Source organism: Poecile atricapillus, chromosome 2 (genome assembly GCF_030490865.1).
Source record: "Poecile atricapillus isolate bPoeAtr1 chromosome 2, bPoeAtr1.hap1, whole genome shotgun sequence".
NCBI lineage: Eukaryota > Metazoa > Chordata > Aves > Passeriformes > Paridae > Poecile > Poecile atricapillus.
Genome location: NC_081250.1, coordinates 27,150,660 through 27,167,707, shown reverse-complemented (window position 1 = coordinate 27,167,707; position 17,048 = coordinate 27,150,660). Strand labels below are relative to the sequence as shown.

The 17,048-nt window shown below is 38.2% G+C and overlaps 1 protein-coding gene across 4 annotated transcripts in view; it reads right to left on the bottom strand.

Annotated features, from left to right (window-relative positions):
• PHF14 (PHD finger protein 14) overlaps positions 1 to 5,608 on the bottom strand; it is a 161,718-nt gene extending 156,110 nt beyond the window's left edge. For all 4 annotated transcript variants that reach the window (XM_058832675.1, XM_058832678.1, XM_058832677.1 and 1 more), the window contains exons 1-2: positions 5,464 to 5,608; positions 4,855 to 4,965 (exon numbers count right to left, since the gene is read on the bottom strand). In XM_058832675.1, the coding sequence (XP_058688658.1) occupies positions 4,855 to 4,965; position 5,464 (112 nt within the window). In that variant the 5' untranslated portion in view covers positions 5,465 to 5,608. The remainder of the gene's footprint in view (positions 1 to 4,854; positions 4,966 to 5,463) is intronic.
• Positions 5,609 to 17,048: the final 11,440 nt, after the last annotated feature.

Genomic DNA, 17,048 nt, shown 5'->3' with positions numbered 1-17,048 from the left:
TTTTTAAATACCAAAGGCAGAGTTGTGTAACTGGTAAAATTGTGACCACATTTGTTTATTAGACACAGAGGTCCATTATGCTATGGTCAATTAAGCTATAAGCAAGAACTAAAGGCTCAATACCTCCTTGCAACATAATTCCAAGAGACTCTAACACACCAGTTAGATATATACCCCTGGCTTTCTATGCTATTTTGTTGCATAGATGATTAAACACTGGTAGAGTACCGGCAATTCAACACTGGCAGTGCTGGCAGATAAAAAAATGGAACTATCCAAAATAAAGTTATTAAGAACACACAAAACCAAACCAATATAGATTAAGATGCTACAGCTCTGTGGAGAGAAACTGTCTTCTTAAATAATGTTTTGAAACTAAGTATCTAATATGTTTTAACTGCAGATGGAGACTGGGCAGAGCAGGAGGTGAAACTGACCACTGATCCCCAATAATACATCTTAGAAAACAAGTATTTAGTTCAATAGAAAAAATGATGGAAAAGGAACAAAAGAAAGCCATAGAGTAAGCAGCTTCCCCACTTTCAAGTCAGCAATATTTATGTCATATGACATTTCAGCAGATGTCTACTCAAGCTGCCAAACCACTCAGACTTAAAGATCACCAATTTTGACTTGAGTCATTAGGAAGTGCCTCATTTACATCAGAACACTGATGAAATTGGGTGCCCTACCAATTGCTTGTCAGCAAGCACCTGGAATAACAGAAATCCCAGTGTTACCAAAGAAAATGGAAGTTGAAAATCTTGTCAGTTTTACTTAAGTTTTACTTAAGGTGGAAGACATCTGTACAGTCAAAAGTTTTACCTGGGATGAAGATACTCCAAAAGAACATAATGCAGGTATTTCCCATTTTCTCAATTATAAATAACCCTTGTGAATTCCCATCTCAGGAACTACACAGTAATATGAAAATACATAATAATTTACTAATAATTAATTAGTCAATATTTTCTTTTACCTTCACTGTCTACTAAAACACCTTACAACTTTACTCCTGCCTATCATTTAAGTTTAGTCTAAAAAACCAAACACATTTGATTCTTCATCAAGATTTCAGTACTGTTAAACACTACAGTGTTTTTATCCTTCACAAACATTTCTGCATATTACAATATCCTTTACAGGAAAGCAAAAGTGTAATCTTCATTGTGCTAAGAGGAAACAAGTTACATAAAGATAATGATATTTGCAACTTTTTATTTCTAGATCAAGACACAGGCTTTTAAGAATAGATATTTATGTAGATCATTACTTGTTTTAAACGGATCTTCTACTGACTTCAACTGCAAGAATAGTACATAATATATATGCAAGTCAGGCTTCACACTCAACATCAAAAAAAACTAAAAAGAATGTATGTAGAAATTTGAGTCAAGAAGACCAGTAGCAGCAGTGACAGGATTGAGTTCTTCAAAGGCAGCATTCAGTTATTTTCTTCTTAGCTACACTGTGATAGGAACCAGTCCTTAAATTCACACGAATCTTTTTCAGGGACCAGTACATTCCTTTGTATGATTTCAATATCAGTATATTGAAAAACTGAAATTTTCCAGTTGACAAAACTGAGTTCACCAATGAGAGAGAAGAAAAGTAAATTCTTGCTTTGGAGTCCTGCTGGGAATTACTCTACATTCGTACTCTGATTTTTGACATTAGTGCATCTCCAGCTGCTCCCATTGCAGAGAAAATAAAACAAACAAAAGGACTCCCCAAAGCATGCTTCGGTTAACTTAAAAGCAAAACTTCAGGTAACTGATGTGTATTGTGAAAGATACTTTTAAAAGTCTTAAGTTGAGTATATTGCAGCACCATCATTTCAAGTCACATGTTTGTATACTCTGACTCTGAAGGGACAGTTTCTTTGATTGATCCCACATTAAGATTACATATGAAAGTCTTTCTCATGGAACAACTTTTTCAAGATGTTTACAAAAACCAGAAGAATACAGTACTTTAGCATATGGCATTACTAATAGAAACAGAGAAGCCATTAAAAATTACTTTGTTCAGTATAAACATAATGAAAATCCCAGAGGCCTGACAACTATTTACATTAAGTAAATTTACAAGGTAACTGTTCCAGAATCAATTTATCTAAGAGATGTCAGAATGTTGAGATCTTTTAAGCAGAAAAGGCCAACTGACTGCTCGTATGACCTAAATCCAAAAGAAAAGAAATTAACTACACTGTGAGTAAAAGTCCGTGTTGCCTGTGGATCATCATCATTTGAAAGTGATCTGAAATATTTTTTATAATGAAAAAAATTACCAAGGTGACAGGACTCTGAAAACAAAAATTCAGAAATGCCAGCTGCTTCCTAAATGCACTTAATAGCAACTTCTCAAATCCTTACTGCAATTCATATTCCCAGAAATCTGTCAGGACAATGAAGTTGCATAAAAATTTAGGTGTTCTGGGTTCAGTCCCCATATATTTGCACAGTATCATCTACTAGTACATATCACTGGAAATCCTAAAGCTCACACATATGGCCACAACACAGTCATCAGGGAGAAAACAACTTCAGAATTATTTTAACTCCATATTTAAATAATCCTTTAACCTAATTTTCCAACTTGTTTTGTTATTTTAAACACATATATGTGCATTTGTGAATGGAATAAACATAAACATCTCATGGAGCTGTGGAATTACCATACTAGAATTTATGCCCATATTCAATGCAAACTGATTCTTACTTCTGACACACTTATTTCCTTTTGTAAGCAAACTATACAATGTTATTTTGAATTCAAGTAAATACTAAATACCGATTCACAACAGGCTACTAATGGAGAGTCCTATATATGTATATATGTGTGCGTGTATAAGAAAGTCCCTTTATTTAATCACTTCTTCCAGCCAAACAGAAATGGACTAAATGTAAACAAATTTAACAGTATGTTAGATGAGCTTCATTTTAAACCAGTACAAATGTTCTGCTTCAGATTTCCTGCAACTATTCATTTAAACTTGTATTATATTTAAAAATTCTCACTTCTAGTAACTTTCTATTCCCCAACTTCTCTAAACCATCACAAATTTCTTTTTGAAAATTTTTGAATAAATTATAAGATGTCAAATTTTCTTGCTGTTTCGAAGTGTTTTCACCAATTTTTAAGTTTCATTAAACAGAACATTAATTTCTCCTACAAATGATAGACCGAGGTTCAGAAATGCTAAAACAACACTTCATGAGATAAAGGAACACAAAACAGCAATTAGAAAAAAAAAAATTAAGTAGAACTTGGATTTTTCCCCATATGCTTGTTTCAATTAAGTGTTGCGTATTTCAAGGAAAATCCATTCAACTTCCTCAAAATTAAATTGATTTTGAAATACACTCAGGACTAGATACAGACCAGCCCCCTCTAGTATATATACAAAATCCTAAAAGTCAAAAAGGTTAGCAATTACAAATTAATCTCCTGCACTCACACACTGTTGAATCAGGAAGCTGAATGCATTATTTTTAATAAATGACTGTCTTTTGACCAACTAATATACTGCTCTGAATTATGTGTCCATCACCCACACTCCCTTTCCAATCCCCCTTTTCCCTCAAATCCTGCCTACATTACTGCTCCAAAACAGGGAAATTTTTTTTTGTAATTAAAAATAATTTCCTTTTATGGCAAATTATAGCCTTATTCAAAAGAAAGGATCTAAACGCCTCAGAACACTATTAAAAGAGTAGATGAAACAAGCCCCCAAAAGTCTTTAAATTAAATTGATAACATCAGTTTTACTCTCTTAAGCCAGTGCAGCCTACTCTGTCAGGGGGAAGAGGTGGTGAGAAGAACAAAACTAACCAAACAAACCAAAACAAACTAAAAACAAGGAGCACTAGGGCATATCTTAAACCTGACACTGGGTGAATTATTATTAAGCATTTTTAAGTTCATCAGTACAGGGGAACACATTAAATGTTAAAAGAATAAGCCTTTAAATGGGAATATTTTTGCACTAAACATTCACACAAAACATACACCAGCATCCCCAGTGCACAAATAACAAAGTCAATTTATTTGATAAGCTGCCATAATGCTTCCCTCACATCTTAAACATCCTGCATCCTCTTGTTTATTTCCCTCAGCATATGCCACAGAACATCCAACGTGCAGTTTATTGACTAACATGGTCCTATCTCTTCTTCTCCTTTCCTTCAATATACTTGAATTTACTAATTTTATTTTGGCCATCTTGTCTATTTTCAGTTCCTGTGAATGTTCACTGCAGATATAAGAATCTGCACATATAGAAAAGACTATGGTAAGGACTTCCTTTTAGTATGAAATGTGTACACTTTTCTGCATATTTCTATCTGAATGGACACCTTAAGTTTGTATATTGTAAAAAAAAAAAACCAATTAAAACCAGAACAGATTATCTTTTTGCTTTAGGTTCTTACTCACCAAGTAGAATTAACCTCAAGAAAATGTCAAGTTCCTAAGTCCAAAGCAAACTATTATCTAGACTTGTTTGAAACCAAACGGCTTTAGATTATTCTTGTTTCAGTACTAAATACAGGGACTATTCCAAAAATTATCCCTACACTGCAGAACTCAGAAGCAATAAATACAGTTAATGAAGTCTTCAGAAAAGCTACTCAAATGTTTCTACCAAAACTTGTTTCACAATCATTCTGTTGTAAAAAATAATCACAACTGAATTATTGATTACCAGTTATCCAATCAAATCACTCCCTTCAAGGGGCTCCAAGTCCCAGCAGACTCACTACAAGCATTCTGCCTCCTATATGATATTAAATGAGCAACCATAAACCAAAAATGAGATAATTCTGAACCGAGGAGATGAGAAAGCATATTTACCTGAAGCATCTCCAACTTTAAAATCACTGTCATCAGAGCTATCATAATCTAAAGCTTCCAGCAGCGAAGCTGCCAAAGGCTTCACCTGTCTCCTCTTCGAACTGCGGTCCACTGCAGGGAAAAAAACAGTGCTGTTACTGGGTGGCATAAAGAGAATTCAGCATCGCTAAGGGCATGTAAATTACAAGGCGGCACGGGAGTGACAGGCAGGGGCAGTCCCGAGAGCAGCCGACAGATGCGGCGCACCGGGGTCCCGGGGACACCCGCTCCCACAGGTGAGGCAGGGCAGGGTCCGCCCTCCCGGCGGAGCGCTGGTGCTCCCTGCAGGCGCCGGGAACCGCACGGCACCGCTCACCGCGGGCTGCCCGCAGCCCCGGCAGGGCTGGGCGGGCGCTGGGGCCGCCAGACGCCCCCGGAGCAGCCAGCATCCCCCGAGGACGCGCCGCAGCGTGATCCGCCAGCCACCAGACGCGGGGGGGGATCCGCAGCCGGGACCGCGGGACGCCCAAGGGACGGCGATGCACCCGCTCGCCCGGGGGCGGGAGCGCTCCGCGGGCACAGCGGCACCCCCGCGGGGCAGGGCCGGCAGAACCGCTGCGGATCACTTACTAAAGCCTGCGCGGGTGGGCGGCGGGCGGGCAGGGGCCCTCGGGTGCAGCGCCGCCGAGCCCCGGGCCCCTTCCCCAGACAATGGGCACGGCGGCGACCCGGATGCAGACCCGCGCCCGCCCCGCCGCCCGCCCCGCCGCGCAGGCGCCGCCCCGGCGCGTGCGCACGGCGAGGGGAAGCCGGGGAGCGGCGCTGCCCGCGGGGCCTGGCGGTGCCGCCGTCAATGGCGCTGATGGCAAAGTCTCAGCGCAGAACCGCTCGTATTCGGGGTGCTGGCTGTAAAAAACAACTCCAAAAACCTCTTCGGCACTTTTCCATTTCCCCGTGTGGAAACGAGAAAGTGTTAAAAAGCTGTTCTCATTTAACCCCTGCCGAAAGAGCTGAGTTTCTCGTGGACTCTGTTGCATTGTCAAACTCATTCTTGCACTTTTGAAGAACAGTAATCCATTGCATAGTGAAGGAAGAAAAAAAAACAAGGGAAGGAATGTTTAAGGCCAGGTTGGATGGGGCACTGAGCAACCTGGTCTAATTGAAGGTGGTGTAGCCCGCGGTTGGAACTAGGTGACCTTCAATGTGCCCTTCAGCCCCAAACCATTCTGGGATTCTACAACAGTACAAATCCCAGGGATTATTGCTTGACCACATCACACGAGTCTGGGAGCTCAAAAGCACAAAACCTAATGGTGAGAGATGGACCGCAAAGAAAGCAATGCTGGGCCATTGCTTTTGGAAGAGTCCCAGCTCTCCCTCGGTTGCAAGGACTGACCCTGGCCCCTCCGTACACAGAGTTTTTCCAGTGTTCCCTTCGCCTCTTCTCCCCCACCACCAAAATGAGCCACCTGCACAAGTTTTAAAAGAACTGATGCTCAGGCACACGGGTATCACTTTATGAGCTTGAGGATTGAGAATAGTGCTAAACAGGAAAGCTTCCAACAGGATTGTAAGAGCTTTAAAATTGGCAAATGTGTGTTTAATGATGGATAAATGTAGGGTCAAACTCGTTCTATGGTTGAACAGAAAATCACACTATGAAAATCCAGTGTCCATAAAGGAGACAGAGGAGTCCTGCAACTTTATTCAAATAAAGGGAGAGAGTCCACTGGAGCAGAAGACTGCAGGATTTTCTCTCTCAGGGGTTCAGAGGGCGCTCCTTTTACCCTAAACTCCCGGTCCCAGCTGCACATTGCCCTCTTCCTTTCCCTGCTGGCTGAGGCACTATGAAGTTACAGCCTTTCCAACCACCTACCACATATCCCCCCTTGAACTTGACATTTTACCCCAAAGTTCAAAAGTCCAGGTTTCTGCAGACCTGCTTGTCTGTTTCAGGAGTCTGGGCTCTGTAACAAACCTGCTGCCCAAATTTCAGAAATTCCCATTTGTCTGTTTCAGGAGCCAAGCTGTCTAGGTCTCTAACAAACCTGTTCCTTGGAGTTAGTAGAGACATTAAGACCCATTTCAAAGATGTTAACACCCATACCTTCACCCCTGGAATTGTTTGTAAATACATTAGCACACATCTTCCCTTTCATGGGGAAGAATGGAGGGGACATAAAGTTTGGCAAGTATACATTCTGTGGCCAGAACCTGCGCTACATTTAGCACAGCGCCGCATGTATCAGAGCCAAAACTCCTTCTGGCATTGCAAAGATGGGTAGCTTGTTGGAGGTATGTAAGTTTTTTAATCGAGCACAGAGAGAGCTGGTTGGTATATGATATATTTACGCACTTGAAATACTTTCAACAATAATTTTCTATGTTTCTGATTTTATGTATTTTGGAAGGACAGAAAATTCCAAAGGTAAGTGTTCTTACCTTTCTGTTTTAATTCTGTTTTAATTTGGTACTTGAATTTCCTGGGGTTCTTTTAGTGTCTTATCACATCCATAGCTGATGTGTTCACACTGACTGCTCCTGTTTCCTCCCTCAATTCTTTGGCTATGTAGGAGGTGTGACTGCAAAGTGAATTCTTTTCCTCAATCTGGTTTTGCCAGCTCTACCTAAATATGCGATTGGCCCATGAGCTCTAGTATTTTCTTCCAGCTCCTGATCAGTTTCCATGTTCAATGAGGAGTTGCGTATGTCAGCTTTTCATTCCTGGGCTGTTTTTGTTCTTTTTCCTTTTGACTGGCAATCCCTATCCTACTTTTCCTACTTGAATTTCCCTTCACACACTATTTCAGTCTTAAAAGACAAGTAGCAGGGCTCAGATCCCTTCGTTGAGACTCTGCAGATCCATGGTAACTTGTGCAGCAGCCAGTTCTCCTGAACCTCCTCCCTGCCAATGGACAAGCCCGTGCTCTTGTCCCATACTCAGTGATTGGCAGGACAGCCCAAATCACATGTAACAGGAAAGAGCAGTAAAAAGAACTGCCTCCAAATTTGGCCTAAATAGAAAATCAGGCTGAGAAGCACAGACAGCTTCGAAGACTGAGAGCTTTCAGCACAGACAACGGGAGAGGAGCACCCTGTAGAACAGTGGAGGAATTTATGAATCCTTTAAACAAGAATGTCAAAGCAGATGTATGGGCTGTCTGACTTTCAGTTCAGCCCTCTTGGATAGGCTACAATACTAGGATTATTCCAGTCTCTACATACATAGTTCTGGCGGGAGTAGGTGATCAAGCAGAAGTTAATTAATCTCTGACTTGCCCCTGCTCCTCATTAGCACCTCACATTCCTCAACAACTCCTTCCTCCTTTTCTCTTTTGTACTCTGTCCCACGACTCAAGCCCTCTTAGTGCTTCTCTTACTTTTTCTTGTCCCAGTTTTTTTCCCCTTTCCTTTTTTCCCTCTCCAAAGGAATATTCACACTTTAACTTCTGAAAATAACATGCACACACTCTTTGTTATCTTCTGTAGTCAGCTTGCATACTTTTCCATCATTCCCCAACAGGAAAAAATCCCACATCAATAAAATTAGAAGAACTGTTAAGTGCCTAAAATTTATTCACTGTTTCTCTAACCTTCTGGGCACTGCAAAGATACGGCTTACCAACAAATCCTCCAAATGTAGTAATTAGAAGTAAATAAAACATACTTCTGCACAGAAATTACGTAGAGCTACCAGTTTATCATTTGTTCATCATTCTTTGGAAGTTTCTGGCTATTAAAACATCTATTAAAAGGTAATTCCCCCTTTGTAGATGCTAGTAGAGTCAGATTATTTAAAGTAAGGGAAAAAGAAGGGAGAATTCATGCTCCAAATGAAAGAAACATTCAGAATGTCTGATCTCCTTATTTCTGCAAGGCCTTTGCCAGCCTCAGCAGAAAACCAAGGATGTTGAAATGTTCAGTTGCCTTTTTGGCAGAAGAAATGTGGTATTGCTGGCACACTGCTGGGAGCTGGGCACTACTGACATTGCTATATCCATTAAATAGATTTTAAGAGTCGTCAGTTTAGCACCTTCTAGTACTACCCTCATTCACATACAAAGAATCATCTTAAAAGGTCATTTTTAGTGGAAAATTGTGAAAAGCTGAAATAGTATATCTAGTATGAAAATGTCATGGCAGCTCCATCACTAACATAATACCTAAAAAAATGCCTAGAAATATTTCACTATTTCACGTCATGTCAAACACTTTAGGTCTTGGAATTATCTCAGCATTCCAGTGGTTCTCTTCAGGCTGAGCCTTCAGTGTGCAGCCTGTTGCAAGAGTAGGTGTCAGAATCTCCATTTCAGACAATGAAATTTCTCCATTTCAATTTCAGTTGAACAGTGCTGCTGTTCAATTGCTGGAGGAGAGAAAAGAGTATTTTCTTCCTGTACTTTTGCCTTAAGAAAAAAGGAATCTTTGTTGTGGCTCGATAAAGACCATTTTAGAAGGACTTACACAATAGCAAGTCAGAAGAGAATACAGTCACACTCAAATAAATTATTCTTAGTTTATTGAAATTGCTGAGTTTTCGAAATAAAAAGTACAATATTTCCTCAAATAGGGAATAAACTCAAGAGTAAGTCTGTTTTTAACTTATCCAGCAACTGTAAATGGAGAATAATAGTATGAAATCTTATATCTATTCTTTTTCCTGTCAGTGAGCAGACAGTTAAAGCCATGACCTGCCTGTCTGAATCCAAATGGCAGACTCCTTTTTTGTCTATCCAAACATCACCATTCTTAGTACAGAGACCGACCTCTTCAAATATCTTTCCAAAGAGAAATTTTACAGCTTTTAAACTTTATCTGTGCCATTACAGGAAACTCTTTCAGCGATCTCTTTTGTCTAGTATTATATGGTAAAATATAAAGAGAAAAAGACTGAATCAGATGTTCCTGCTTTTTTAAATTACAAAGGGGAGAATATTCGGTATGAACAGTCTCTGAACAATAAAACTTTGAAATAAAGTGCAGACTGCTACAAGGTCTACTGGAGTCAAATGCTGCCAGGGAAAGTTCCCATCAGATACTGAGAGTTTTCTTACATTCCTAAGGTCATGACCAGCCTCAGTCCATTAATTTTGGGAGTTTTTTGATTACATGGTACACATGTTGTAAAAGAGTTCAGGAAAAGTGGAAAACAACAGTAAAAAACATCAGTATCTTCAGCAGTATCTTCAGCAGAAGAGCTTTCTGAACTATATGGATATATTTGCATACATATTCCCACTATTACCCTCGCTGTATATGCCAACCTACTTAGCCACTATGAGACGCCCCCGTCACTCGTACCTATACAGAGAGCATCATCCTCAAGTCAAACCTCACTGCAGATTCTGCCATTGGAGTCATGTCTGAAACATTCAAACATACCTCACATGCAGCTTTCCTATCTGCCCATTCAGCTAAAATTCTTGTCTAGGCTCATTTCCCTTCTCATTTCTATCCATTTTCTCTTTCTCTGATTTTCAAAAATGCAGCTCTGATGTTGCCATATCTATTGCAATGATTCTCCTCAGCTTCTACCATGTTTCTTTTCCATTTTTAACTTTCTGGTGAATTTGCCTCTGCTACTTCTGTCATAAACTTCTTGAGTTTGATTTCAGTACATTTTACAGATTTTGCTTTCTTTCATCTACCATTTCTTTACAGCAGATGAAATTTGCCATACAAATTTGTTCAACAAAACATATTGGCCTCTAGTTTGCTGTTGAATTTTCAGACAAATATGTGTTCTTTTTTCTAGTAATTCTTCACAATTAATATGTATTTTATGTAAATACCTACAATCTGGCTTCATTTTTCCTTGCAGATATCCTTCTACCACCATGCTCCCAAAAAATTTTGTACAACCAAATGAATATTGTTTCTTGTGTTGTCTCAGTTTATTTGTACAGCTATTATACAAGTGTAGCAGTATAGCAAGTATATGCTGCTATAGCTGTCTCTGTTTCTAGCTCTCATTCTACGCGTGTATTACCAAACCATTTGGGGCAGACTAAGTATTTCCATTATTGTACTGTTTTTCTGTCTATGATTTATATCAGTTGTGCCAGAATTTTGAGTCATGAATAAAGCTCCCAGACATAAAAGCTACAAAAGGAATATTAATAATTTTATCATCTGTCTTTCAGACAATGAGTTCATCCAGTAAGCCAGGTTCTTTTTGTTTTAAAAATACACATAATTTGGAACACTGCATAAAGAAATTAGAATATTAAATAACAACAACAACGTATTATGAAAATTTTAGATTATACAGGTGTTTTTCTTATTCAGATTAAAATGTATCTAGCCTAAGTAGACAGCCAGAGAAAAGTAGGAACAGAGCAAGTTTGTATGATATTATACAGTCATTTCTCAGCTTCCAGTTATTTTCAGTGTTGTGAGCTTCTTGATCCTTTTGTGGTTTGTCCATTCAGTGGCCTGTAATGGGTCTTTCTCCTAAGAACTTGTCCATTCTCCCTTGTAACTCATGTAGAGTTCTTTAATACCTCAATATTATTACACAGAATTCCACAGATCTACTACCTTCTCTATGAAAACAGAGTTTTGTTTGCTTTGAACCTGGCTCATGTTCTACTATACCTCCCAAGTCATCTGTTTCCCAGGCTAAAGAATCCCAGCCGACACAGTCAATTCTGATAGTGTATCTGAGATAGATTTCAATTCCTCCAATGACTATTGCTTTGCTTCAGTGAGCTTTTCCCATCTATATAGATAGCCTTTTGTAGTGAGAGGACAGCACTGAAATGCAGGGAAGTAGTGCATTTATTCAGTTTAATAATAATGTTTTCTCTTTTTTTCTCTATTTTTTGTTCTCTATTTCTTTCATGTGATTTTTAAGATTCTTTTTTTCTTAGGGCATGAAGTGAACATTGACTGCATGGAAATGATACTTCCAAAAAACTATCATGATCCCAAGGTCTTGCTCCTAAGTCAAAACAGTCAACTCAGAGTTCATCGTTTTATGTGCAAAGCCTAGGATTCCTTGTCTTCAGAATCATAGATTTCTTTACATGATCTATACTGCATTTCATTTCCTTTGCCTTTCTCTCTATTGAATTTCATCTGCTATTTTATTTACTGTCTAGTCAAGTAAGAATTTACACCATTAGTAGTTGAACCATTTTACACCTGAACTCTTTTAGAATTTTTATGATAGGGCTGGTTTCTATGTATTTTATCAAACGATTTTATCTTTTTTTTTTTAAAGTATTTTATCTGTAGCTGCTTCCACAATAACTTCAAATTCAGAAGTTATTCAGAGGTCCACTGAGCCCTCTCCCTGCAAAGGACTGCACTTTAGCATGAGAACATCTTCATTTCTTTTTCATAGAAAATACTGATGGAGAAAATTCATCTCTCTGAGTACATTTCATGCAAACTATCTGCTGAGCCAATGAATGCTGGCTTTTATTTTTTTTCTATTTCAAATATATCTTATTACTAATTTTGATGCTTTTATCTTGTTGATTCTCAAATTCTTTTTCCATTCTGCCAAATTGATCATATTTTGACGTTTAATAAATTAAAGCTTATGATACTTTTTATTTTCTTGTTTTAAATACAATTTGAAGGATTCCTTCCTGTTCACAGTAGTCTTCCTAATTTGCTGAAAAGTGATTTCAGCTTCCTTTTATAATTCCTCTTCCATTTCCATAGGTGATAACACTAATGCTGTCCTTGCAGTATAGTGTTATCCAGTAGCTTAAATGCCCACCAGAATTTAATTCCTTGGAGACTATCTTTAGAGAGGGGAATTGTAGGCACAAGAAGTAAAGACCATGGGTTGAGATAAGAACAATTTACTGGAAACAACAATGAAACTAGAAAATGAACAGTAACAGCAACAATATTAATAAAATTGTACAAGAGAGAGATGAGTGGTTCACATACAAAATGTTCACCACGGAGCCCAAGCTACACATCATAGTCCCCCAACCTGGAAGAGAGTTTCCCAGTCTCTGGAAAATTATGTGAGATGTTCTAGAATAACCTTCAGGTCCTAGCCATACCTTTTCCTGGCTACTTCAAAAACTAACCCTGGCCTGGCCAAAATGCTGTCATAGAAACCTGAGTCTATCTTCTTTGTTTGCTTAAATGTTTTTCTCTTTTGTCAGTAGTACTGGTACACCACAGCCAGTTACACCTTCCCAGCAGGTCTTAGGAGCCTTTGCAGACTCCCCAAGGGTGTTTGCCAGCTGGTAGTCACTGTCCAAACCTCAAAGTCTCATGGGATTCCAAGCCTAGCTATCCATAAGTGCCATCACAGATTCTTCTGCCAATACAACCTTTCTCTTCCTCACTGTTGGAGAAAGAAATTACGTGCAATGCAAGTCAAGATGTCATTCCATTCTTTTTTCATAGTCAAGACTTACTCCCTCTTAACAAGATATGAAAAATGTGAACATAAGCCAGTGATTCCCACAGATTTCAGTGGGCTCTGGCTCAGGCTTTTAATGACGCTGACTGATACACTTTTTCCAGATGTAGTCTTTCATCCATCAAACCATTCTGTTGTTCTGAGGAAATCTGGGATGTAAAGAACATCTGCCACAATGAACATAAAAGGCACAGACCTGCTGTTACTAATGGGAAGTATTCTAAGGGCTTGGATTAAAAAAAAAAGTTAATTAATTTTACAAGAATAATTACTTTGAATGTGAGTGCCAATGGCCCTTCTCACATAAAGCTTTTCCAATACAATCTTGTTTTGGTCTTGCTGAGGACAAAAAATGCTTCAGTTGTTCTGACAAAAATCTTTGTGAATTGCTATAAAATAAATTCTACTGAAGGGGTTTCTATAGCTTCCTTTTAAACTCTATTAATTATCTGCAAACAAAGAAGCTGATTGGTTTGTATTTGTATGATAAATTATAATGAAATAATAAAACCTCTAAGCAATCAAGAAGGGAAATAACTGCTTTTAATGTCCTCTGTTAAAATGTAATTGTGACATTTAGGAATCAATTTGCTGCTTTTTCTAATATTCATTATATCACTCATTAGCACAGTGTTTAGCAAACACAGGAGATGTCTTTTACTATAACATTTTATAGCATCTAATCTGTTTTTAATCTGTTTTTTCTGAAGTGTGTAGATTTTTCTTGAAAAATTGTATTTTAAGAATTTGAGCTGATTTAAGATCCAATTTATTGCAAAAGAAAATACATTCAGTTATGCTAGAGCCCCTTCATCTAGACACATATACAGTTCCCTTTGTCTTTTAAAAAGGAAAAGCAATCGCCAAGACATGTCTTTGTTAAGGTTCCCTGCTGGCGGCATATGGCAAAGTTACTGGCACCTTGCCTGGAAAACGCAGCAAGAACTGATAGATCTGATGTCATTCTGTGGCTGGGGAGAAAATAGATTACAGTGAAGGCCACTCTTACGGCCTGCAACCATCAGCTGCCTGGCAAGAAGCACAGTTTCCTGAAAACAGATCTGGGAAGGTGAAAGAGAAAGAGATTTTACCCTCCTAAGTGATGGCAGAGCCCCCAGAACAGTCCATGCTAGGGCAGGACCTTCAGAAGTCTCTAAGTAATTTTATGTGCTACTATGAAATAAAATTCTCAGGGTGTAAATTTTTAAGAAATAATAGCATATAAATGCATATGATAAATAATACTCTAATAGTAATAGCAACCGTTTTATTATAAATATTATTATAATAATATTTTTACAGGTTGGTCCCAAGTTTTTCTTGAAAACTCTGATGAAATCCTGCAGCTGCAGAACTTCTGAAAAAAACCCCAGATTTTCTTCCATACTGTCATATTGCTTTAACCAGACATTAAGAGTGATGACCCATTTGATGTAAAAAATAAGACTTATTTTTTCTTTTTTGAAATTAACTTGGCAGTACACAGTTTTAAAGGGTTTAGTGGTGTTGAATGGAGGGGAAATCTACTGTAATTATGATAGTTTATAAAGCAGAAATCCTGAGGAGGCTTGAACGTCTGCAATTCCAAACATGGACAAGACTAACAATAAGATTCTACTCCATTCTTCCATGAAGATATTTGTACACTAAATATTATCCTATAGCAAAGATCACTTTTATGCTTACACAGATTTAGTAACCGTGGTAATTCTAGGGAATGGAATTGATTTCCAGATTGCTTTAATTATTTCTCAGACTTGAGAAATGCAGCAAAAATTAAAATAGAAAGGTTATTTTCAATTACACTGGCATGAGTAATACTTTTTTTTTTTTCCCTTTAAATGAGAATATCTGGCCAAAAATGTCTTCCTAGTCCCAATGATAGCAGGGTGCAGTTTCATATGAAGTCAGCCATCTTCCATTCTCACATGACCCCATTGCCCCCTCCCATTCACTTATACCAAATTTTGCAATTATCAAACTATATACTGAGCCAGTTTCTGATCTGACAGAAACCTACCCTACCAAGAAGCCCTGTTCTTGGTTCTAAGACCAAGTGATCCAGTGCAAGCCAGGGAGAGGGGCAGGAACATGAGGGAGAGAGGGAAGCAGCCATGAGTGCCCAGCTCGAGAGCAGCCCATGTCAGAGCAGGTGTGACACAGCTGCTGGCAGCTCCAAGGGCAGACCACTCGGGCCTGGAGTGACACAAATGACCCCATCGTCTCCTCCCATTCAGTTCTCCTGCATGTTTTCTGCAATTACATCCTTTACACTTGAAATTAGCACTGACCTGGAACTGGTCCAGATAAAACCTTTTTGTTCATCTCTTTTGCACAGCCTTATGTGAACTGGTCCTGAAACATGAGTACCCAAGGACAAAGGATGGATAAAACTATCTCCAAGCAGCACTTTCAGCTTACTGTGAATTAAAACGACTGTGTTACTTTGGCCTAAGCGATTCATTGCATCCTTTACTGTTCCATGTAATAAAAGCAGACCTGTCTGTGTTCTCACTATTATTTATTTGTATTCTGTGACTCAAGGTGGCTCTAAAGAAAAATGATTTGTGGAATCCACAGTGCAGAGTATTTTCTGTTGCCCCTCAAGTGACTCTTCTTTCTCTTCCAGATTCTGCAGTCATGAAACTGTATACCAGCAAATCAATCTAAAAAAAAAAAAAATACAACCTTGAAAATCATTCTACCTCCCTGTCCAAATTAAATAGGAGAGCAGAGAGGAAGAGACAAGGAGCAAAAATTCCTACCATACTGATTTGTTTCTTTAAAAATGCAATGTGGATTAGATCTTTTAAGACTCATTGCACCAGAATGTTCTGATTTTAAAACCACAAGTTATTTCAATTTGGCCATCTTTTAATGAAAGTTTGTCTTGCACAACAGACAAAAACACTGAATTCAAGTTTGATTAGACAGATTGTTCTTGTAAGGACTGATTTATTTTAGTATTAAAAAAATCAGTTTATCTCCAGTGGCCTCTTGGCCTCTTGCATGATTTTTTTTTTTTTTTTTTTAAGTAGTAATGATTCTGCTGTGAAGTGGTTGTATTTCCCTATATTTTTGACAAGGTTATTATTTTTCAAAGCTCCAGCATTTTAAATTATGCTTACAGAAGATACCCGTTTTAAAATTTATTTGTTTCATCTGCATCTGTTCTGCATTCCTCAGAGAAAAGACAAGAGTATTGGGTGCTTGAATACCTTAGGAGTACTACATGTGTTTGTTAAGACAAAGTGCTGCTGTTCTGCTTATGTCTCTGTAAATAGGATGGCAGCCTGAAAGAGGTGTTTCTTTGGGGCAAGTCCCAAAATGGAAAAACAGATGGGCAAAGACAGCATCAATGGAGTAACATCTCAAAGTATACAAGATTGTAAGTTTGTCAGACAAATAGGTTAGAAAAAGACAGGAGTCAACTGTTTTGGACCACATATGTTCTGAAACCAGCAAGTAAACAAACAAAACATTCTGTTGTCTTTAATCTAATTTCTTATGTAATGTAAGGAGAAAACAGCCTTTCACAGAAAAAAAAAAAAAAAAAAAAAAGGAAAGTATGCTATGAAGCTCCTTTTTAATTAAATATGCTCTTATGTTCTGCCAGTTCTCAAAGAAAAATTATGTCTTAGTATATTTAAGAAGAAATATCAAGACATGCTGTAGTTTTCCCCTCCACATAATTTTCATTTCAGTCAGGAATCTGCTGTTCAAATAAAATAAATTCCTGCTCAGAAGTCTGATTACAGTTATATATTTCATGCAATCACACAATGTGAATCCTACAGATATGCTGTATACATTATTCAAA